At 33.5% G+C, this 25,147-nt stretch overlaps 1 protein-coding gene and 1 long non-coding RNA gene across 3 annotated transcripts in view; one reads left to right on the forward strand and one right to left on the reverse strand.

The window, feature by feature from the left end:
- The window catches only part of LOC113175707 (diacylglycerol kinase eta), a 184,159-nt gene that overhangs the window by 121,066 nt on the left and 37,946 nt on the right, over positions 1-25,147 (forward strand). For both annotated transcript variants that reach the window (XM_077795200.1, XM_077795201.1), the window contains exons 13-18: positions 3,480-3,564; positions 7,770-7,855; positions 14,697-14,796; positions 15,813-16,086; positions 16,937-17,047; positions 20,191-20,322. In XM_077795200.1, the coding sequence (XP_077651326.1) occupies positions 3,480-3,564; positions 7,770-7,855; positions 14,697-14,796; positions 15,813-16,086; positions 16,937-17,047; positions 20,191-20,322 (788 nt within the window). The remainder of the gene's footprint in view (positions 1-3,479; positions 3,565-7,769; positions 7,856-14,696; positions 14,797-15,812; positions 16,087-16,936; positions 17,048-20,190; positions 20,323-25,147) is intronic.
- LOC144253299 (uncharacterized) lies at positions 1,472-24,396 on the reverse strand. The gene is made up of 3 exons (XR_013343262.1): positions 23,907-24,396; positions 8,731-8,799; positions 1,472-1,482 (listed from the first exon to the last, which is right to left on the reverse strand). It is a non-coding gene; the product is annotated as an uncharacterized LOC144253299 (long non-coding RNA).

The raw sequence follows: 25,147 nt of genomic DNA on the forward strand, positions 1-25,147 counted from the left end.
ACTAATCCTAGACTGAAAATGGCATACAGAAATCACTTTTTGATAATTTAAATTTTACTGACTGTACACCCATGAAGGCAGAGATTTCCTGGACTTGTCGACCATTTGCTCCCTGAGATTGAGAACCAGGCCTGAACAGAGTAGACACTCAATTAAGATATTTTCTGAATGAATGAATTTTTTATAAAACTGAAGGGAAACATCTCTTCTTGCATTCCAATGAATCCATTGTTCTAAAGAGTAGATTGATACATAGGATGATAACTACTTTTAATCACTGTTCAAGTAGGAGAAATAAAATAGTTAATTTGGTGGTGGTGGGGGGTTAGTGAGTATGAAAAGTAGGACCCCCATCATCAGGTTGCTTCAGAGAAGCAAAGACAAACTTTCTGTTTGTTAGAATATCTCTTCTTAATTATACACATTACAAACAAATTGTTCCAACAAGGAACTGAATTTTTAAATCCTGTCCCTGGAACAGGGTAGTGTTAGGAAGACAGCTTTGAATGAAGGGCTTATCACTATATTTATGCTGTCCCTGCTCACATCCCATACCCACTTTCTCTCTGAGTAGCCCACATGTAAAACAGAAATCACAGTATGTAGCTGAGTGTGGTGCAGGAGGTGTTTAGAATTTGGGTATAGGGAATAACAGGATTTAGTAAGCAGCAATTACCCCACCCCATGAGTAGAAGACAAATGTCAAAATATCATTATAGACGTGAGGTAGCATGACTCAAAACAACATTAATAAGATTAGCCATCTGTGGAAGTCGTCCCGAAAATAACAAATCTCATCAGGGAGCCACCAATCTAAAATGTAATTACTCTAAGATGAGCTGTAACCAAATTAATTGTAACCTTGTCTGTCATAAGGTAATACTGTAATGCATGATTCTTTTGCTGACAGACTATTTGAAAAGAGAGCTGCACAGTAGAATATTCGTCTATATTTATCCAAAATTGTATGAGAAATACTCCTATAGTTTGACTGCATAGTCTAGGGTGAAGCTGGATTCAGTTTCCAATTCTTAAAAAAGCCTAGAGGTTTTCTTAAAAAAAAAATAATAATAGGAATACATGTGAAGAGATGGAAAAGTTAATTGGCTTGATGTATAAATCAAAATATCAAATTGTACACCTTAAAAAATATATATATATATATAGTTTTTATTTGTTGGTTATACCTGGGGGGATTGGAAATAAATAAATAAATAAAATCACCATTATTTATAAAAGAGCTTGGAGATGATTTACTGAACAACTGTCTGATTCTGTGCTTTCCAAACAACATGAAATATTTTAAATACTTTCTTCGTTAAAGCTTTGAAGAGCACTGCTTCCTGCTGCATCCTAGGAAGTGTTGTTGGGTTTTTCCTCTACCCTGAATATGTGCTTTTCCATGGTATTCTAGAAATTCACTTTTTAATTAGCTGAGAAATAGCATCTCCATAGTGAAACTCTTGCTTCATACCAACAAGCCTGGGGAAAACACAAGGAAAAAATTAAAATCAAAAGAGACTCAAAAACCTAGGAAATAAGAAAAATGGAATCCAATGTTATTGTTAGAAGCAAAAGAATATTTTGTTCCTTTTTTCCCCTAATTTACTATTTGCAAAGATGTAAAGAAAAAAATCACCGTTTAATATTCCAAATCATATGTATCTATTCACTCCAATTATAAATTTATAGGATGGATTAGGGAAGCATAATGATGACTATTTTATTAAAATGTAAAATTGAGGCTTCTGCAGACAATGGGAATAAAAATAACTAGTATTTTCTGTCTGCCTGGCACTGCCAGTCATTTTACTCCTCAATCATCACTGCTCCTAAAGAGAACCAATATTGTCATCTCCATTTTCCTGGTAAAACGAAGGTTTTTACATGATCAAAATTGCCCTAGCTAGAAAGTACTAGAACTTGCAGTTTAGAGTTCTATCAGTAGTTCCTAGGGTCTGTCTTCAACATTGCACGCTCTTGTCCTTAAACATATAGTCAGCAGAGAAGTTCTAGCTTTCCGGCCTCTGACTCTGCTAGCTGTTACTTCTGCCTGACTCTTTCCTCTCTTGCCACCACTTCCTCCTGCTTCTTCAGCTCCAGCCATTTCTTATATAGGAGGGAGGTATGGCATGGAAGGTGTAGACATTGGATGAGTTTCTTTCCCTTTTTTTTAATTGCTCTTTTGACCAGAGAAGTATTTCCAGCTATATAGAACTTGACTTTTATGTTTCCAATCATGGTTTTCTCTGTTAGATACTTGCAAATTTAATTGTTTTGTTTACTTATACTATCCCTGTTTTCTGAGATAGAATACACATTAGGAAAGCATTCTTCACTTTTGTGTTTTTAGACCCTGTTACTTTGAGATGTTCAATATATATCTGTTGCACAAATGGATGGGTGGATGGTTATATGAATGAATGAATGGCTTTCAGCATTCAAATATATATTTCTTCATAATATTTTCATGTTAAGAGTAGAATAGTAGCTTCAAACAACTACTCAATTTATATATCCTAACACATAATATATGTTTATTGGGGGAATTCCTGGGAATTTGGGTTTTTATGCAAAGATTTATTCTCATTAGTCTGAATGATACACCAAGCTCAGTTTAAATACTGACCTTTGGATTTGCCTCTAGGTTGTATCATTGGATTCCATTTTTCTTAAAAGTCATATATTTTACTACTATTTTTATAATGCTTTGTTTCTGTGTAAAATCTTCATCTTACATTTTGTAGTCTACAGTAATGCCATGACCCAATATTTATTTTCAGTTTGGGAAATTATTATTTTAGTTAGAAGGCTTGAATTATCCTAAGTTGATTGCTTTTCTCAAATACCAATGATTCAATGTTTGCTTTGAAATTAATATTAATAGTTAATTGAAATAAATTTGTTTGAATTAAGTATCATTTCTATTAACATTTCTCCCTCAATCCTATGCTTAAATTTATTCTTTCTTGAATTAAGATTTCACCTATTTTGTTTCACGTATGTATGTGTAAGTTGCTTTGGCAAGAATGGTTGGTACATGGGAATACTGTGTTTTTCATAGGCAGTATACATTTATTTAATCTAGGACACTGTTTTGGAATTCTTGGTTGTGACGCATCAATAACTTGTAATCTACTTAATAATTTACAGTAATCATAATTTTAAAAGAATTGAATAAAAAAGTCACAATGCATTACACCTAATGAAGAATGAGAAGTCTTGTTACATTTGAACATTTCTTACTATGGGCATGCTCTTAAAACGTTTAAAAGTCGTCACTTTGTGGAGAAATGGTAAAATGTTGAAATCATAAATATGAATCCAATATTTTATGAGATTACCAAAATTGTATCTCTTTCTCATTTTTTGATTAAGATACAATAAAGCCATAGTTCACAAATACAGATAGATGATGAAATAAGAACAGTTTGTTAAATTTTAAAGGCGTTTTAGACCAAAGGATTTTCTCCCTTCAGGTGGAGTATAATGACATATGAACTCAAATTGCCACCAAAGGCTTCTCTACTTCCGGGACCTCCAGAAGCACCTGAAGAATTTTATGTAAGACTTTACCTTTTACCTATTTATCATCTAAAATGGGGGTTGACATCTTGGGGAAAAAAGAGAAAACCTACTCTCATGGTAGCTGTAGCATGCTTACTTCATCTTATGTTAATTTGGGGGACTATCGCCTCCTTGACCACTTCTAGTTCTCTCCCCAGATTAAAGAATCCTAAAGATCCAGTTTAGACTCCTTCCATGACTACCCCCACAGGGAGTGTGGCCTTACCCGAGTCACTTGCCCCTGTGGGCCTTCTTAACATTATCTGTGACATGAGGCTGCAGCGTTGTGAGGATTCAGTGAAGTGCACCAGGAATATAAGGTCCTTTCTCAGCTCTCAGTAGTTCTCCCTGGTTATTCTACCTCCTGCTTCCTTTTTACCAGCAAAGCTCAAGGGGCCAGCTTTCACCTTGCTTCCACTCATCTTCTGCCTTGTTCATGAGCACCCGTTTGATTATCGGGTATTAGCCCAGCTCCCTTAAACAATCTCCAAACAGACCAGTATTTGTAGCCAGAATATTGTATAATGATCCTAAGCTTTGCCTTTTCTTTGAAGGGAGCAAAAGACAGGGTTAAGCCTGTTGATCTAGAGAAAACCAAGGAATTAAGATAGGTCACTTCATTCCAGAAAGACCGCAACTGCTCTGAAGTTTTTAGACAACATTTTAAAAGATTCAGCATTCTGATTAAATCTCCAAGCAGTAGAGATTTAAAACAGAACCTGACTTTCAGAGGATTATTCTCTGACTCATTAAGACCATTTGATCTATGAGAGCTTACTTTTCCCTCTAGGAAAATTTATCTGTTTATTTTACAAATGGAACCGTTGTTTTGTCATTAAGAAAATTATGATCTTGTCAAAATTAGGGCAAGGGATGATAACTAGAAAATAGGGCTATTCCTTAGAGAAGCTAATTTTCTTTCCAAAAAAAGGAAAAGGGAAATTCTTTTGTTCTACCTACTTCAGAAATGTCTGTTTCCTAGTATATAAAATATAGATAATTGCCTTCTATCATTTTTAGGTAATCATATCTTAAATATGAGGTGTTAAGTACATAAAGGAAATCTCTTTTTTTTTTTTTTTTTTTGGTGCAGGTGGGCTTGAATGAAACTTCATCTTTTTAAAATTTTTTTGCAGTACTAGGGTTTGAACCAAGGATACTCTATCCCTGAGCTACATCCTCAGCCCTTGTGGTTTTTTGTTTTTTTTTTAAGCCCTTGTGATTTTTTTATTTTGAGATAGGACCTCATTAAATTGCCCAGACTGACCTCTAGCTTGCGATCTTCCTGCTTTGGCCTCCCAAGTCACTCTATAGCCCTGTGCCACCAAGCTCAGCTAATTTTTTTTTTAAACTGATTTTCTTAACAAACAAATAGCATCCTTTAATATTACAGATTAAGTGGACATTCTGTCTGGCTCGGACCAAGGCCTGAACACCCTCCAGCTAACATCAAGAAAACACTTTATCATCTGTGATTTTATTTTTTACCTTGAAAATTATAATAGAAGTAAGCTAACTACTTTGTTTTTGAATTCCTGAGCAATTCATTGACTATGGGTATTAGGCTGGTTACTCAGCTTACCTTTTTCTCAAGTTCCTTGACTGTAAAACAGAATAGTTAAAGAGCTAAAAGTATACAAAGTACTTAACATTAATGCCTGCTACACACACACACACACACACACACACACACACACACACACACTGTTAACTGTTAATGCTAAGTGATTAATGAGTGACACATATAATTTTATTCTTGGACATGAAGCTTATTTTACTCTGAAAGGGTTGGCATTGTTTTCTTTAAATATCACTAATGGATAACAACTTGAATTTTTTTAAGATGTAAATTGCAAATGTCATTTGTCAAATGATAATAAATTAATCAACTGATATTAATTCATTAGTCAATGGCATTAATGGTCATTTAAAATATTTTCAACCCATTAGGGAAGAGAAAACTAATCTCTAAAAAGCACTTCCTTATTGTAGTTTTAAAAGAGGTACTTCTGTTTTTCTGATCTCTAAAAATTCAGTTTCTGGCATTTAAATCAGGAGATTGGTAAAGTGGATTTGTGGGTCGGTCAATACAATATGGGTGTAAATTTAAAGTTCCTGCCCTTCCTCCTTTTCATTGATGTAAAATAACTTTTCTCTATTTGGTCTGCTTTTGAAGTAGGTTAAGATAGAAATTTAAAAGAGTAACCGGTACACTTGACTGTAAATTAGAATTGACATTGCTTTGGGAAGAGGCTAGTCAGGAAGTTTTTTTGAGGGGGGCGGGCATTAACTTAATCTTCAGTTAAGTCTGAATAAACTGATGCTGGTTGGGGAAAAGCAATGAAAAGATCTGAGTATGGCAGCATCAGGCCTGCTTCAATAGAACCTGTCGTTTATACTGAAAAAATTTGAGCTATGGAATATATTAAAGCAAACATTTAAAGGGAGGCTGTGAATGTGAGATTGTTTAAATACTATACATATTTTATGTATCAGGAAGATGATCTCTTTCAACATGATGTCAAAGTTTGAGTCAAATAGAAAAGGGATATAGGGCACTTGGCATTTTGATTTTTTTGTGTGTATGTTGTTATTTGAGAGAAAGCTTTGTTTACATGATTGATCACATACATGACTATACGACTGCATGATCGCATTTTAAAAAAACTTTTTGTTGAATCATAACATGCATGTAGAAAAGTATGCATATCATAGATAAAGAGCTTGGTACATTTTTACAAACTAAACCAATTTATATAATCAGCACCCAGATCACAGGACAACATTCAAGTACCCCACAAATTCCCCTCACAGCTCTTTCAGTCGCCATCCCACACCTCCCCCCTGTAACCACTCTCCCAGCTTCTAATAACATAGCTTCATTTCGTCTTTTTTGTATTTTATAAAATAGAATCATGTTGCATATTCCCTTTTGTATCTGGATCCTTTCACTCAACATTATGTTTGTCAGATTCAGCCACATTGTGGGGTAATTGAGCATCATCCCCTCTCATTGTTCCACAGTGTCCCATTCCACAGATATGCTACATTTTGTTATCCACTCTACTGTTGAGTGAATGCTGCATGAACATTCTAGTACATGTCTTTTGCTAAACACACACCTGGTTTTTTTTTTTTTTTTTGTAGAAGTTGAATCTCTGAGTCCTGTGGTATCATGCATACATTCAGCCATTCAGCTTTTTTTTATTTTTTATTTTTTGGAGTTCCAGGGATTGCACTCAGGAGTGCTCGACCACTGAGCCACATCCCCAGCCCTATTTTGTATTTTATTTAGAGTCAGGGTCTCACTGAGTTGCTTAGTGCCTTGATTTTGCTGAGGCTGGCTTTGAACTCGTGATCCTCCTGCCTCAGCCTCCTGAGCCACTGGGTTTGTAGGCATGCACCACCATGCCCAGTGTACATTCAGTTTTCATGGATATTACCAAATAGTTTTATGGAGTGTTGGTGTCAATGTGCACTCTCCTCAGAAGCTTATGAGAGTTCTGTAGCTCCACTGTCCTGCCAACATCTGGCAGTTTTCACTTGTTGCTGTCTTCATCTCCTTGCTGTCTTCATCTCCTTTCCAGTAGACATGTGGTGGTAGTGTGTTGTGTTCTTAGTCTACACTTGGTGGATGGCTGATGAGGTTGAACACCTTTCTATCTGTTTATGGATCATCAGTAACTCTCCTATTTAAATTACTTTTGCCCATTTGAATTAGGTTATCTGGCTTTTAAGAATTCTCATATTCAAAAAATATTTTTTTTTAATTTAAGGGCTTTTTGTGGGTTTTCTCCTACCTGCTCCCCAGTAATGGGGATTGAACCCCAGGGGTATTTTACCCCTGAATTACATCCCCAACCCTTTTAATTTTTTATTTCAAAACAGGGTCTCACTAAGTTTTTGAGACTGCCTTGAACTTGTGATCCTCCTGCCTCAGCCTCCTAAGTCACTGGGAATATAGGCATGCCACCCCTGCTTTCTAGCCATTTATGGACTCTTCTAAAAATATACATTAAAGAATTCCAGAAAATGAAAGCCTGTCACAGAAAGGAAATTTTTATCTATTTTTCATGACTCCTTTTTCATTGTAGCAATTGCTGTTTCGCTTGTGTCATGAACAGCTCTTTTAGAAGCAGTAATGACGGAGTTGTATATATGCCAACAACAATAATATAGCATAGGGTATTTTCTTGTTTCAGATGACGATTTATGAAGACTCCGTTGCAGCTCATCTTACAAAAATCCTCAATTCCGATGAACAAACGGTGATTGTATCGTCTGCCAAGTGAGTTGTGGAGTTTGAGTCATGAAATAGTTACATGGTAAAAATTAAAGGAAAGCTGCTTCTTCCTGCTTACATTGTTTTTGAAATTTTTTCTTTTCAAAAAATATCTATGAAATTCACAAAATTAGTTGTACTGAATTTGATTTGATTTTTTTTTTTAAAAATCACTATAGCATTTTATTTGGAGTGGAATACATTTATATATATATATATATATATATATATATATATATATATATATATATATATATATATTGCTGCTTAATTTGATACATTTTTGTCAAAAACTTATAATAAGTATTTAGAGGTTAATCAATCTGATGTCTGTTTAAAAGTAGATTATGATTAATTATAACATGGAAAGCACATTTTGTTATAACTTCTTACTTCTAAAAACACTACTACTGCTTAGGAACTGTTTACCTCAGTAAAAGGAACACAACGATGAGATTTTTCAAAATGACATTTCTCAGCATGTTTAAATTGCATAATTATGTTTTAATTCAAAGTTATCAGATTTTAGTTAAGTTGATTGCATACATGGAGCCAAAGCTACTTGATGTTATTATCCCAAATGGTGCCTGGCTGGAATTTAAAATTTAGTTTGGAAGCATCCTATACTGATGTCATGAGAACTGGAAGGATGACCAGAGGAAGGGGATGAAACCACCCCAAATTTTCAACTGATAAGTGAAAGAATGCTGAAAGAGTCTAGTTTAGCAGCAGATATTACTATTACGCAGAAAGAGAGGAGACAAAGAATGGGTAGAAGGAGAGAAAGGGAGTGGGAAAGAGGTAAAGGAAAAATACACTAATTTTAGTATCTTACATGATTCATTTGCAGTGAAGAAGAGAAATCTATAGGGGAAACTTACTTGTGACTGAAGTACAAATGTAGTCAGAATTGCTTTTGATGTCATCTCATGCAGGAATAGGAAACAGCCCTGCACAACAGAAAAAGAATTCAGTGGGTTAAGGGAGTGGAAGCAAGTGGTTGTTGTAGGCAGAAAAGGACTGCAGACTGGTGGGCAGTACTACTGGTTGATTTATGTGTATTTGTTATTTAATGAATTGCATTGCTTTATGGTGAAATATGTAAATTTCCCGTTTGTCCCAGGCCTCAGCACTCCTTAATGCCTTTCTCTTTCTGGCCACAATTCATACATCTGTTACTAGCTGGATCCCTATAGGTATTTGACTTTGCCACCTTTGTCTCATAAATAAATGCTTATTTATAGGACATTTAAAAGAACATTGCTAGAAAAGATGGCAAGTTGGAAAGGAAGGTTTGAAAAGGTATAACAAATTGTAAAAAAAAAAAAAAAGATTCCTTATTTAATCCACTGTAGTTAAATATTTTATCTGACTACCTTTTAGCAAAGCCTTTGTATTGGCCTTTGCATTTTGATATGTTTGATCACTGTCTCCTATACATTTTATGTATTTTTAATTAAATGGAGTTCAGGTCGTGAAATTTGGACAGATACAAACAAGATCATTATGGCAGCCACTGCTTTCTCGTTCTTTTTTTTTTTTTTTTTTTTTTTTTTTTTTTTTAATACCAGGAATTGAACCCAGAGGCGCTTAACCACTGAACCACATTCCCAGCCCATTTTATTTTTTATTTTGAGATAGGGTCTCACTCCGTGGTGTAGGGCCTTGCTAAGTTGCTGAGGTTGGCTTTGAATTTGTGATCCCTCTGCCTCAACCTCAGCAGCTGGGATTATAGGCATGTGCCACCATACCTGGCTCTTTCTTATCATTCTTAATCTTAATACCTGTGAAGTACAACATTCTTATCAGTGAAAACCTTTTTTCAAATAAAATCTTACATAGCATTCCAGTATTAAAAAATTAAAATTGTTTTGTTAATGTTAATTGGATGTGCTTAAATTATTAAAGACATTTTTGAAAGTGTAAGCAATAAGGTGATAGATGAGTTATAATCTCATATTTGATGCAGTTTTCAATTATTTCTGTACCTAATTTGATCATACAGTTATAAGGACATTGTCTTTGATAAAATAAAGATGGCGGAAAATTCTTTAGTCCAAGAGTTGCACAAAAATTAGTCGATTCTAAAGTAAATGTTAACATATTATTTGTCTTGTCATGTTTCTAATAATCGTTTGGCCTTAAAAATATTATGTGCTATATTTCTAAATGAAATTTGAAACACTCATTTATGGAATTCTGAAAGCATTTAGAGAACAGTTTGAAAATCGTGGGTCAAGTAAATTTGTGTCCTAGTTGACACTTATTCACTAGCCTTGGAATCTGTGTCTGGTTTTTACCAGCATAAGAAGGGAAAGGAATGCCTATTATTTTCCCTTCATGGAACTCTTAGGAGAATTAAGTTGAGTAATAAATATAGAGCATATAAACTACAGAGTGCTAAAAATATACTAAATTATAGTATCATAGTATACTAAATTATGGTATTATCACCTCATTTCCCTAATTACATTTCAAATGTTTTCTGACCTTGGTCTGGCTCTTTGTTTACGCCATGCTCCTAGCCTGAGTTTTGGGTTTCTCTCCAAACAGCTCTCTTGCCTTTAAACAATTCCATTTTCACCCTGGTCTCCTTGTTACTCTTCTGTGCTCAGCGTCCTGCTACTGTCCTGATGTCATAGCCCCAGATTAAAATTGGGTGGATTTGCTCTAAAGAGTTCAAGAGAGAAAAGAGGACAACATGTAATACATTATGCCAATTAATACAATGTATTTTTTATTTTATTTTTTAATGGACATTTTCAAACACTACATAAAAGTGTAATTTCCCACTAAGCCTATCACTCAGCTTCACTGTTTATCAGCATTTTGCCATGTTCTCCCTAGTTTTGCTGTAGTATCTTTAAGCAAATATGAGAAATCATTTTATTCTATTTTTATTACATGTACATATATATAATCTTTTTTTAAAAATGCAATAAATTTAATAATTCCCTAGTACCATCAATATTACTCGATCCATCTTCCATGTCCTCCAGTTACAGTTCATATGCTCTATATTTATTACTCAGTTGTAGATGGACATAATGCCTCTATTTGTTTATTTTTATGTGGTGTTAATAATCAAACCCAGTGCCTCACATGTGCTAGGCAAGTGCTTTGCCACTGAGCTATAGCCCTAGCCCCTCAAAATGTTTTAAATAGTTAGTTTCTTCAAATTAAAATCCAAACAAAGTTCACAGATTTCATTTGGTTTATATGTTTCTTTAAGGCTTCAAAAACCCATAATTGGGGCTGGAGATATAGCTGAGTGGTAGAGTGCTTGCTTAGCAGGGATGAGGCCCTGGGTTTAATCCCCAGCTATAAAAAATAAAATAGAATAAATCTGCAGTAGTTCCTTCTGCTTATAGAAAACAAAAACAAAAAAAATCCTATTGACTCTTCATATATAAAGAGTACACAAACCACAAAGATACAACTCAATGATTACAAAGAAATTCCTCACATACCTGCACCTATGTAACCACCACCTAGACAAAAATAAAGAATTTTCTTCTTATGTTAATGTCATGTATGTGTGAATAAATGAAAAAGTGAATAAATGTTAAGGAAAATAACTTCCTTATGTGATTATAGTTATTTCATAAAATAGCTATTTTTACTATTTAAAATATTTAAATGTTAATGGAGAAGCTACATTTCAATAATATAGCTAAGGTGTAGGTTAACTAAAATAGGTGAACCTCAAACGTTATTTCTTTGATTTTGCCTGGGATTTTATCAATTCAGTAGAGTATAAGGAGTTATCTTAGAACCAGAAGCTCTAATTAACAATTTTTACCATTTATTAATTAAAAATAGAAAAGTTATTAAATAACAATCTTTACCTGAAACATAAATGTGTTTTGTTTTATTCTCAGTAGTTTTTAAACTTTACTAACGTTAACAGTAGGTAGGCATTACTTAGGGTTTTTTGTTGACTAACTCTACTAACCCTAATTATTAAAATGAATGGCATTTGGTCTATATATGAAATTTTCAGAAAATGAGGTAACTGACAGGAAAAAAACAATAGAATTGGAGCTAATGTCATATAATGGTAGAATTTAGATTTGGAACCTACTTTAAGGATAATTGAGGTAAACCTCCATGCATGAATAGATGGGGTACAGAGTTATTAAACATCTTTCTTCAAGCACATAGATTGCAAGGAGTCTTTAGATATTATTCATTAATGTTTCTAAATATCCTTTAATATCTGATTGTAGCATTTTATATTAGATGACAAACAAATTTTTTAGGTCTCTTTCTATGATCTGTGATTCTATATGGGCATCATGGGTGTATTTATTTTAATATAGTATTTGAATATTTTATTGACCATTGCCCCTATTTTAAAAAGTAAATTGAAAACTGATAAATGAAGACACAGATACTCATTAGGACAATACATCTTGTAAAACAGAATTGAGGTAATGGTGGAAAGCATTAAGCATCATCATTGTAGACTGTTGTTAGCCTCAAGTGACTATTTGGAGCATAGTTAACTGTGAAGGATGACAAAAAAAATTAAACAAAATGTTGGAAATATCTAAAGTTCTAACAGTAAAGATAAAAGCAGGGATTAAAATTTTGTTGTTCTTTGAGAAAATCAATGTTCCATTTTCATCGATTTAATTTTTGTACTTTTTCTAGAGAACTTTGTGTATTAAAATAGAAAACTGTGGGTACAGTTAAAGAGTGTCTTTTGCATTACTATAGTAAACACATCTTAAAATTCTTTTTCCTCAATTTGCAAATATCTACTTGATAGGACCTTGAAGTCACACTATTTTTAATTGTACATTTTATTTTAAAAACTCTATGATCCAAAATGTAAATATTCTATTTCTTCTGGAATATGGAACTTATGGACCATAAGACCGAGTTTTTCTTCTGATTCTTCCCACAATTTATGTGACAAGTAGCCTCTGACCTTCACTCATATTCCCCTTCCTTACCTCTCTTGGCACAGGTTCACAGGCTTATACTGTGATGATTACAGGATCATCTTTTGCTTACTGTCTGCCTTGGGAATGTGGTGCAGTTGAGGAAGGAGAACTCTGCTGCCCCTTTCACTCCTAGATTAGTGGACTGATGGCTCTTATCCCTAGGGGTTAGTAAATAACAACAAAAGTAGCCATGATAATGTTCTGGCATATGCAGTTTCCTAAATCCATAAGAAATTATATATGAAGACAGTGTTAGAATAATGGCAAAACAAACCTCCATTTTGGAGTTATACAAAAGAGATGAGAATGCCAATATCTCCTCTCCCAAGAAGGGACACAACTTAGAGACATTGCCAGTAAAGCCCCCCCAAAGAAAATCATGATAGTCTGACTTAATATTTTAAGAAATGTCATAAAAGTATAAAACATCAAGAAGAAAAATTTGATGTGAAGAACATGAAACCATCTCTGGTAAATGTTAAGCTAGATTCTTTGTAGAATTTGAGCTCAAAAAGTCAAACAAGGGAGCTGGGGTATAGCTCAGTAATAGAGTGCTTGTCTAATATGCACAAGGCCCTGGAATTGATCCCCAGCACTGGGAGGAAAAAGCCAACCGAACAGATTAAAAGGGTTAGGAGATAATTATTTTCTAGCGAAGTCAATATAGGAATGGTTGCCCCAAAACAACAAATGAAAGAAAAATTATTAGGCATACTGCATTTATTTCCTGGATGACAAATGTGAAGATTTGGTGTGTTCATGTGGGTGTATATATGTGTGTCCTATATCCATTGAATGGGTCAATTTCATAATATCTATAATGCCACTCACCTAACAGAGAAATTGTAAATTTAGTAGAAAAAGTAACTTCTGGGTTTTTTTTCTTCATTTTCTCCAAATTCCTCAATGTATAGCAATGATAGAAAGCAGACCATGCTTTAAAATAATGTTTCCAACAGCATAAATTCTTATTAAACAAAACAAAACAAAACAAAAAACCCTAATCATGTACCATTCTGTTGGTGGTTGTTTTTAATCCAATACCATATCCAAAGGCTTCTGAAAGACAGATTTTGTTTGTGTTTCAAGTTATTTTTCCTTATAGTTTATTTCTATTGCAAAGAAACCAAATGTAATTAAAATAAGCAAGTAAACCATATATCGCCAACACTAATGAGACCTGAATTAAATTAGTCTTGTATGTTATTGCATTGGTTATCTTAAGGGGGAAAAATGAATAGATTTACAGAGAATATAACTCAATTCGAGTGACAGATTGGTTTGCAACGTAATACACAACATCTTTTCTCTGCAGGAAAAGTGTGGTATCAAGATACCCATGTGATGAATTGTAGATGGACAGGGACAACACAAGTGACAAACCATGCTATTTGTTTGACACCACAGTTTTCATTATGAAAACATGAGCTGTGGGCGATAATGCATTGTTTAAAAAAGATCTAAAAGTACTTTCTTTTTTTTTTTGGGGGGGGGGTGGGCAAGGAGGGAAAAGCAGTGCTAGGGATTAAACCCCAGGCCTCACACATGCTAAACAAGCACTCTACCACTGAGCCATATCCCTCACCCTAAAATTATTCTTCTTTAAGTATTTGGGAAAGGTGTGCTCTAACCTTAACAGTACTCTAAATTATGGAGAACAGGGTTTGTTAATATATCCATTTCCCACGTAGGAGGCTTTAGAGTTATTTAAGATACTACACAGTAGGTAGAAGTATGGATTTATATACAAACTATCTGGATATTTTGACAATTCGCTTAATTGTGCTTCTTTTTAAATGTGTTTATAAATCAGAGTAAATTACTGAATTGTACAGTTTCTATTACAAATCCTACTAAGTTTTCTGATCATATTGTATAATTTCTCTTCCTCAAAGGATATTATGTGAAACCGTAAAGGACTTCGTTGCCAAAGTAGAGAAGGCATATGACAGATCATTGGAAAATGCAGTTGTAGCGGATGCCGTGGCCAGTAAAGTAAGAGGGACACATCAGGGCATGCAAGTTATTTACTGACAATGTTAACATTGAATTGTATTTTAAAGCTAAATGGATTCCATGGTTTCTTTGCCAAAACATCTAAAGAAAAATTACTTTTATTAGACCATGAGGATTTTAAAAATACTCTAATTTATGGTTACCTTGTAATACTGCATCCTGGAAACAAACCATCGTCAAACCAAATTTTATAGTTCAAATCCCTCTCCCAGTGTTTGACATCTTGCCAGGTGATGTACAGCAATCAGGCCACAGGGGAGAATGCTGCACAGTCGGTGTTCCAGTGGGTAGAGGAACAGTTTTCTATTTCCAAGCAAACTTTGGCTGGTCCATTTCTCTCCTAGCACAGGTCTTTGGATTCACTAGACCTTGTTCTCTTTATGGATTCCACCCTGCTTCATTATCTTTCTGATGCTAAAATAACAATAGTTTAATTATCTTAAAAGCCACTGTTTTTACTTTTGTAAGTTCATCAGAGGACCTTCTTGCAAAAGGATTGGAAATCTTAGGCTTGCAAAGGACTTCACTCTCCCAGATTCATGCTTTAGATGGTTGTTTAATTGGGTAGAAGGAAAAGAAAAGGGAACTAAACATGCATTTGAAACGTTCAGCCACTTTCTCTACTCTATGGGGTTTCAGAAAATGGGAATCCTTTCTTAGCTATATTTTTGTCTCTAAACTCTTTCTACCAGAGCTCTGTCTCAGCATGTCACCAAAGACAAACAATGGAGAGGAAAAGGACTGGAAATTGTGTGGCATTCATGGCTACAGTCCTAACTTTTAGATCTATTTTCCATCTCCACTAAAATTTAAATTAGGGGCTTCTTGAATCTAAACATCTACAAAATAAAAGATGATAGCCAATTGAATTTTAGAGTTTTTCTCTCCAGTGATTAAACATTCAAAACATCTTACATAAAAAATTCTTCTGTCGTGTCTGCTGATGTGACTTCCATTTGAATTTCTCCCTCCTTTCCCTGTTTTTGTTTTCTCAGTGTTCAGTCCTAAATGAGAAGCTTGAACAACTGCTACAAGTTTTGCACACAGAGCCCCAGCCTGATGCTGTCCTCTCCGCTGTCAGCCCTGTCGTCCTAGAAGAAGATGCTGTGGAATCTTCAAGTGAAGAATCCCTGGGCGAATGCAAGGACCAGCTCTCAGATGACATTACAAAGCCTTCCTCACAAGGAGCCATCAAACCCAGGGAAATAATGTTGAGGGCAAACAGTTTAAAGAAAGCAGTGAGACAAGTCATCGAAGAAGCCGGAAAAGGTACATGGTGACAAAATTAGCTTTAGAAGAAGTTGGCAGCATGGCTATTGCATGTGTGAGGGAGTTTTCACAATGGTCAGATGGGACGCACTTGAAAAAAGAATTGTATTTTTTTTTTTTTTTAAAAAATGCTTTTAAGACACCACAGAAGATAGATCTACTAAAAGGAAATTGTACTGGTCCTGTTTATTGTTATGGTAATAAAGATCAGCACATTAATGATGTATAACATAAAATCTCAGAAATAAATTAAGCTGAAACATTACTATCTTAAATAGAAAAATCATTGAATTAACATTTCCAAAATTTTAAATATTTTTCACTTAGTTGGAATATATCAAACTCTTATAGAAAATCAAATCTGTAAACTACTTGAATATGTAGAAAATGTCTTCTTAACATTAATTTTCTTAAGTGTTTGAATGTTTGTTGGTTTCTAAAGCATATATAAAAACTCTGCCTATACGCCAATTTTTTATATTCATATATACAATTCTTTTAGAGTTTTAGTAGTAGACTAAAAATTAATTAAAATTAATTTGAATATGATTAATGTTCAAAAATCCATTTATATATTTACATGTTGTAACTTGTAATTGGACTTGTATTTTCCTAAAATTTTTACATATTTTTAATTCTGGTAAATATGTAATTTTAGCAACTTTATTTAGTTTCATAATCTCTGGTACTTATAGGCATCACTCCCAAGCTTATTTCTAAATGGTGTTTAGTTGTAAGTACAAAGTATCTTTTGGTATGTGTTTCAGTTTTACTTTCCTATGCATATCTTTAATGTGGGATGGATTTTATTTTCATTATGCAAACATGTTTGTCTTCTTACTACTTAAAGTTATGGATGAGCAGATGGTTCATTCCTGTGAACCAGTTAATCAATTATCTGACTGCAACAATACAGAAATAAGTGAATCTACTGATGATGATACCAAAGAGTTGTTAACTGGTAAGAAAACAATAACATCATTTGGAATTAAATAATATGTGAATTTTCTTTTAACTATTTGCATTTTTATTTCTGAAAGGCTTTTTGGCAGTTAAGCTTAGATATACATGAGTGCTAAAATAATAAAGGTAATAGATTACTTAAATGGTTGCCAAATTCCTCTCTTATCATGTATTCTAGAGATAAGCAAAGGATTACAGAACCAGAGATGATTAAATATCTTGGTTTTCCTGAAGAAAAGGGAAGAAACACCTAAATCATTCAGCTTTAAGCTGTTTTAGTTCTCAGATTCCTTTGACAATTGTAAGAAAGCCACAGGCCTCACAAGCACAAAATTTAGCCTTTGAATTATTCAGCAGTCTCCTAATATCATTGATCAACTGTCTAGATTGATAATCCTTAATACTAAATTAAGCTTTAAAATCATAGCACATTTAGTTACAACCCTTTTTTACCAAAATTCATTTTGCCAGGAAATTAAGAATATTACAATTTCTCTGCCTTTTAGCATTTAATTGAGGATGAATTTATACTTTTACATTGCCAAAGCAAAAAAAAAATCTAATTTATTGAGATAATACAAAAGAGAAATTATAATAATAATAAAGATATTAAGATGATGCACATATTAATGTACTCATGAAAGGTCAACATAATTATGTGAGAACTATTTACATTCAAAAATTTATTAACTTTTTGCTTTTAGTTTCTTTATATATAAATTTGGTCATATTAACCTCTCTGTGGCTTTTTCATCTGTAAGATGAAGATAATACCATGCCAGTTTCATTGGGTTGTTGTGAAGATTAAATAAGTTACTGTATATAAAGTGCCCAGCATTGTGTACACAGTATGGATGTTTGCTGTCATCATTATTATTTATTTTTTATTGATGCTTCTGCTAATTACTTTAACTTTGAAAGAGCATTCTTTAATTGTACTTAAACTACTTAGACTTTGAAATTTGACTTTCTGAATCACTGATGTTGAACATACAACTCAATCCATACTCTAGAACTCTGTTGACAGAGGATCACTCTATCTTAAATAGAAAAATCATTTAATCATGTTAATTATTTAATTATGATTATGATTGGCTGCAATTGTATTCTTTTACTTGAAGCTTTCTGTTTTCTCCATTAAATTTCAACCCATGATTATAGATGTTCTTAGGTTTTATGTATGATGATGTTGACCATGACAACCACTGGCATTTGTCTAATGCTTTGTGATTATTTTAAAAAGCAGTATCACACTTGATATATCACTGTATTGGAGATGAATCTGCCTTCTAGAGCCATGTCTTATTCTTCTTTCATGTGGCAGCCCTTAAATGATACTGAAAATAGCTTTTATGGCACCATGTCCCCTTGTCACATCTTGCAAATGACCTGTGCTAAGTTTTTCTTCCAGATTTTAACTTAATAATTTCAATCCTCTTGGTTTTTTTTGGCTGTATCCATTAACATGGATGCATGTTAGATAATTTCTATTAAGTAATAGCACATTGATATTCAAACACTACTAATTTGTACACTTTGGGTGTTTGCAAAGATTATAGTAGTTTATACTCATTCCTATTTGGATCTATAATTTCATCCTGTCAAAATGTTTTGAAGGTTGATTCTATCGTCTCAGTTTTTTTCTCATCTGTGAATGTGATAAGCAGGCCGTAGATATTATCATCTATTGAAAAGTGTCAACTAAAGCCAGGTTGGCAATGGCATATTGACAGTCAGACTTAATAATTTTCCCCAAGATTACATCTGTCTTGGAGGATTGGTTTGTTAACAGTCATGAATGGTCTTCCAGCCAGCCATCATCCTCCCTTTTCATATTATCATAAACTCTACACTTTCATTGTACTTAAAGCAAACTAAAATATACAACTATAGTGCTATAGATATTGATATTGAGATAAACATAAATTTAGAAAAGTCTTTAATGTTGCAGCATTTGATCTTAATTTTGGCTAGTGACCCAACTTACTGGAAACTGGCCCTGGAGGAGAAGTGTTTCTGTATTCGGTAATCATTATCTTTGTTGAAGCACTCTCATTTTATCATTATTAAATTATATAATAATTCATATGTCTGAGATGTAAGAAATATATTAATATAATCAATGACATGCTTTATTTAAGAAGAACTATGAATCACTAATTTAATTACCCGCAGTGGAACATTAGTCTTAGTCATTAGTACACTGTCTGCTCTCTATCAGAAATGAACATCAAAAAGTTCTTTTATTAAAAATTAGCCTCAGGAGTTCTATCTGTTTAAAAACAAAAAAGAGTGACTATTCTGTTACTTTTAGTACAGCTGGACTGTTTTGAATAGAATAGAGTGTAAGATTAATATAGTTAATTTGTAATTAGTCTGAGAGAGAGTGAAGATAATTAAGTTTTAGAGTACTTTTAAATTGAATTTGCGAGTACTGTTCCCCCCCCCCTTAGGAAAAAATACCAACCAAAAGCCCCTAAATTAGTTAAAGGTACCATTTGCTCTTTGTTAAATTGCCTCAATTTAGATAGAATTAAATCTTTCCTTTTGTTGTTTTCTTTGAGAGTAATTGTGTTTTGGAATAATTTTTGGAATGTTTTGTGCTTTTACGAGAATATAATAGAGCCATTTGGGACAAATCCATCATTTTGAATAAATAATTGAGGCAGAAAAAGTATATTGATTTCATTTGAAACTACTATTTTTTTCTTCCATTTTTAGAAGACAATGTTAACTTGTGTTTCACACATTAGTTCTGAAAATTAATTAAATGTGATCAGATACTCAATGTTTACGAGAAAAGTTCCTGTTAGTAGCTTATTTAATAACACATATGTTCCATTTTCAAAATCATCAGTCTTCAAATTCTCTACTTTCAGTGTAGGTTACTGAATTTTAATTATAGTAGATATCTATTTTCTATTGATCTCCATGTATTTAAGATCAGAGATCAAGACATCTACCTTGACAGATATCCTCTTTGTTTCAAGAAAATTAAAATGGTAAAAGAATAGTTAAATACAATTAATATTCTCTGTTCCACTGATTGATTTAAAGAGAGATTCAATTATTTCATGTCTTGCTAAATTTTTTGCCTTCGTCATTTTCTCTTTTTAATCTGGACATCTTTCTTGCCAACAGTTAAAACTTCACCTCAGTCTCCAGATGCCAGGGCATGTCGTGGCAATTCTCAACCTGATTCTGTCCCTGGTCCAGCTGCCACAGCCACCAAAGAAAACCTCCCTGTGCTCAATACCAGAATAATCTGCCCAGGTATTACAGATTCTGAAAGGGGTGCATTTTTAAGCTTTTCTGTGAAGCTGTGTAAATACTGATTTCCATGAACTATAGAAATGTGTTCTCAAAGGTAAATGTTCTTTTAGGAGAGTGTTGATAGTATATATAGATATATCAGTTTATAGTATATATTCTAGTGATAATTGCTTTGTTTTTGTATATATACAAATTATATATATATATACTAATTTGTATATATATACAAATTAGTCTCCCAGACTAATTACAAATTAACTATATTAATCTTACACTCCATTTTATTCAAAAACAAAGCAATTATCACTAGAATATATACTATAAACTGATATATCTATATATACTATAAACACATCTGAAACATCTATTTCATCCCTGATGAAATAAAGTTGCTTGGATTAGGCTAGTAGTAGAGAAACCAAATGATTATAGGTAAGAGATGGAGGAAAATATATGTGTTTCCGAGGCCTCCTTAAATGCCAGTTGTTTGACTTGATAAACATCCTGCAGCTTCATTCAGAGTAGGTTGGAATCTAAGTTAGACCCTGAAAACCAGAGTCTCAAACGTGTTCTTTTGAAAGATGAATCATAATTCAATAATAAAGTTGAAGACTTTGGCACCTCACTTCCAATAGTGGGTAGAACTAGATAGAAGATCAACAAGGAAATAGAATACTTGACACATAAAACAACTAGACCTGACAGATGTCTAAGAACACTTACCTAACCACAGCAGAATACACATTCTTCTTAAGAGTTTGTAGAACATTCTCAAGGATAGACCACATACTAGGCTATAAAATATTTCTCAATAAAACTAAAAGGGTTAAATCACACAAAATATTTTTTTCCTGCCACAATGAAATGAAAGTGGAAATTGATGAGAAGATGAAATTTAGGAAATGTACCAATATGTGGAAATATGTAGGTCAAAGAAAAAAAATTACAAAGGAAATTTAGGCCAAATTTTTTTAGATGAGTGAAAACAAGAATATATACCATACCAAAACTTGTTTGATATAGCTTAAACATACTTAGAGGCGAAATTTATAACTGTATATACCTAGATTGAAAAAGTAGAACTATCTCAAATCAGTAACTTTAATAACTTGGAAAAAGAAGAGGAAACTAAATCCAAAGCAAACAGGAGACAGCAAGTAATAAAGACTATAGTGGAAATAAACTAGAAAATAGAAAAATCAGTACAGAAAATAAGCAAAACTAAAAGTTGGTTCTGTGACAAGTTCAACAAATAGACATATCTTTAGCCAAGTGAAAGCAAAAATGAGACAAGATTGAAATTACTAAAAATCAGGAATGAAAGAGGAAACATCATAGTAGACATTGTAGAAATAGAAAAGATTATAAATTAGATAGCCTGGGTAAAATAGATAAATGCATAGAAATACACAAATGCCTACCAAAACTGATTTAAGATGAAATAGAAAATCTGACTAAACTCATAACAAGATAATGAATTACTCAGTACTAATTTGGAAAAAAAAAATCCTACAAAGAAAAGCCAAGGTCAAATTGCATCACTGGTGAAGCCTACCAAATGTTTTCAAAAGAATAAACACCAGCCTTTTGCAAACTCTTCCAAAAAATAGAAGAGAAAGAATACCTCCCAACTCATTTTATGAGACACATGTTACCTTGATACCAAAAACAAAGACATCACAAGAAAATGCAGAACAATATCCCTTGTGAATATTGACACAAAAATCTGAAAAAAATACTAGTAACTAAATCCAACAACATATCAAAAGATTTATACACCATAACCAAGTATGATTCCTTTGATGTGAGATCGAATCAACATATGAAAATATAAAATGTAATAAACCATATTAATGGAATAAAGGACAAAAACCACATAGTCATATCAATAGACTTGGAAAAACACTTTTTTAAATCCAACATCCTCTCAAAGTAAAAATGCTTGAAAAACCAGGAAAAAGAGGAAACTTCTTTATTTATGGTAAAGGGCATCTGTTATGCTTGTGTTGATGCAGGAAAGTTCAGGTGTAAAATGATTAGATTGTGAGAACTGTAACCTAATTGGTGCATCCTAGTTTAGGTGGATGACTGGGTGGTGACTCTAGGCAAGTAGGAAGTGCCTGGAGAAGGTGGATCACTGGGGGGGTATACCCTGGAAGGGTTTGTCTTCGCTGCAGCCACTTTCTCCCTTTCTATTTCTGCTTCTACACACACCACACACACACACACACACACACACACACACACACACACACACACACACACACACACACCCTGCCATGATCCAGAGAAGCTTTCCACAGCTGAGCCCTTTTGCCATGATGTCCTGCCTTAATTTAGGCCAAGAGCAATGGAGCTGGTAGTCTGTGGACTGAGACCTCTGAAACCATGAGCCCGGAAAAAAACTTTTCCTCCTTTAAGTTGTTTTTGTCAGGTATTTTGGTCACAGCACGAAAGCTTACTAAAATAGCATCTATGAAAAACCCACAATGAACATCTTACTTAATGGGGAAAAGCTGAAAGCCTTCCCAAAGATCAGGAATAAGATAAGAATGTGCACTCTTGCCACTGCCATCAATATTGTACCAGGGATTCCAGCCTTGGCAGTTAGACAAAATAAAAAGAATTCAAGGCATCCAGATTAAAAGGAAGAAGGAAAACTGTATGTCTTCATTAATTGCTCTTTCATATAGAAAATCCTAAGGGATACACAACACACACACACACACACACAAAAAAAAAAAAACAGTGAAAGCTAATAAATAAATATAACAATAGAAGGACAAAAAGGTCAGTATACAAAAGTTGTATTTCTATAATTATATTTTATATACTATAAGTGAGCAACCTAAATATGAAATTAAGAAAAATTCATTTATAGTTGCATCAAAAATAAGAAAATGCTTAGGAATAAATTTAACCAAAAAAGTAAAAGACTCAAACACTGAAAGCTAGAAAGCATGGCCGAAAGAATTTAAAGAAAACCTAACTAAATGGACTCACATCTAAGTTCATGTGTTAGAAGACTAAATATTATTGAGATAGCAGTATTTCTCAAATTGAACTACAGGTTGAACACAATTGCTGTCAAAATCCCCACTGTTAATTTGAAGAAATTGACAAACCAATTTTTAAATTCATATGGAAATGTAAAAGACCCCGAATAGGCAAAATAATCTTAAAGAACAAAGTTGAAGGGGATACATTTCCCAATTAAAAAAAAAAAAGTTACATCATACTAGAATAAGTACAGTTATATAAATCAATGAAGTAGATCTAAAAGTCCAAGAATAAATTCCTATATTTATGTTTAATTTCAACAAGTGTGGAAAGGCAATTCAATGGAGAAAGAATAGCCTTTTCCACCATTGGTATTGAGAATAACTAGATCTTACATGTAAAGATGAGGTTGGACCCAAGAGCTAAAAAGCTACCATAAAGACAGCAAAGGCATAAATGTTCATAACTTTGGATCAGGCAATGGTCTCTAAGATATGACAAGAAGCACAAGTAGCAAAAGGAAAAGCTAGCCAGGTGCAGAGGTAATCTTTAAGTTGTTTTTGTCAGATATTTTGGTCACCCACCTGTAATCCCAGTAACTCAGGAAGCTAAGGCATGAGGGTCACATGTTCAAGGCCAGTCTGGGCAACTTAGTGAGACTTTGTCTTAAAATAAAAAGGGCTGAGGATGAAGTTAAGTGGTAGAGTGGTCCTGGGTTCACTCTGCAGACCTGGGACAGAGCTGGGGGAGGAGAAAGGAAAAAAAAATGTGATTCAAAGGACACTACCAAGAGAGTAAAATTAGAACTCGGGCATTTACAGATGATATATCAAAAGGGACTATTATCCACAATATATAAATAAATCTAAAAATTCAACAATGAAAGACAAATGTCCCAATTTTAAAATGAGACAGGTATCTGAGATAGTCTCCCAAAGAAAATATACAAATAACGAATAACCAATAAGCACATAAGAGGATGTTCAGTGTGATTAATCATCAGGGGATTGTAAGTAAATGCCACAATGAGGTATCCCTGTAGCCCCTTCAGGTGGCTGTGATCAAAAGAGACTGAAGGGCAGAGAGTGTAGTGGAACTCAGTAGTGGAGCACTTGCCTGGCTTGGCCCTGGGTTCAGTCCCCCACTCCTGAAAAATATCCTAAAAACAGAAAACAAACAAACAAAAACCAGACAATAAAGAATATCGGCAAAGATATAAAGAAACTGAAATGTTTGTACATTGCTGATAGATGCATAAGATAGTGCAGTCATTTCGAAAAACAGTTTGATAGTTCCTCCTAAAACTAAACATTGAGTTAATATATAACCCAGATAACCCAACAATTCCACTACTGTACATATACCTAAGACAATTGAAATACATGTCTACACAAAAACTTGAACATGACTACTTCTGGCCACATTCACAATATCCCCAAATTGGAAACAACATATATATGCATCAGTAATTGGATAAGCAAAAAGTAGTAAAGTCATACACTGGATTTGGACTTTAAAATAAAAATGAACATGGCCAAATATTACATGATTCTATTTACATGAAATGTGCAGAATAGTCAAACTCACAAGTATACAAAGTAGAGTAGTGGTGTCTAGGGACTGGAAAGTGATGGCTAAGGTACAGGGTTTCTTTTGCATATAGTGAAAAAAGTTACAGACCTAGATGGCAGTGTTGGTTGTACGATACTTTGTGCGTGTGCTACAAACAGCTAAATTATTTAAAAACTTCAAAGAGTGTATTTTATGGTGCATGAATTGTATCACTGTAATATATTGAAAGAAAGAAAGATAATTCCAGAACTTG

The sequence above is a fragment of the Urocitellus parryii genome, chromosome 2, assembly GCF_045843805.1.
Source record: "Urocitellus parryii isolate mUroPar1 chromosome 2, mUroPar1.hap1, whole genome shotgun sequence".
NCBI classification, from domain to species: Eukaryota; Metazoa; Chordata; class Mammalia; order Rodentia; family Sciuridae; genus Urocitellus; species Urocitellus parryii.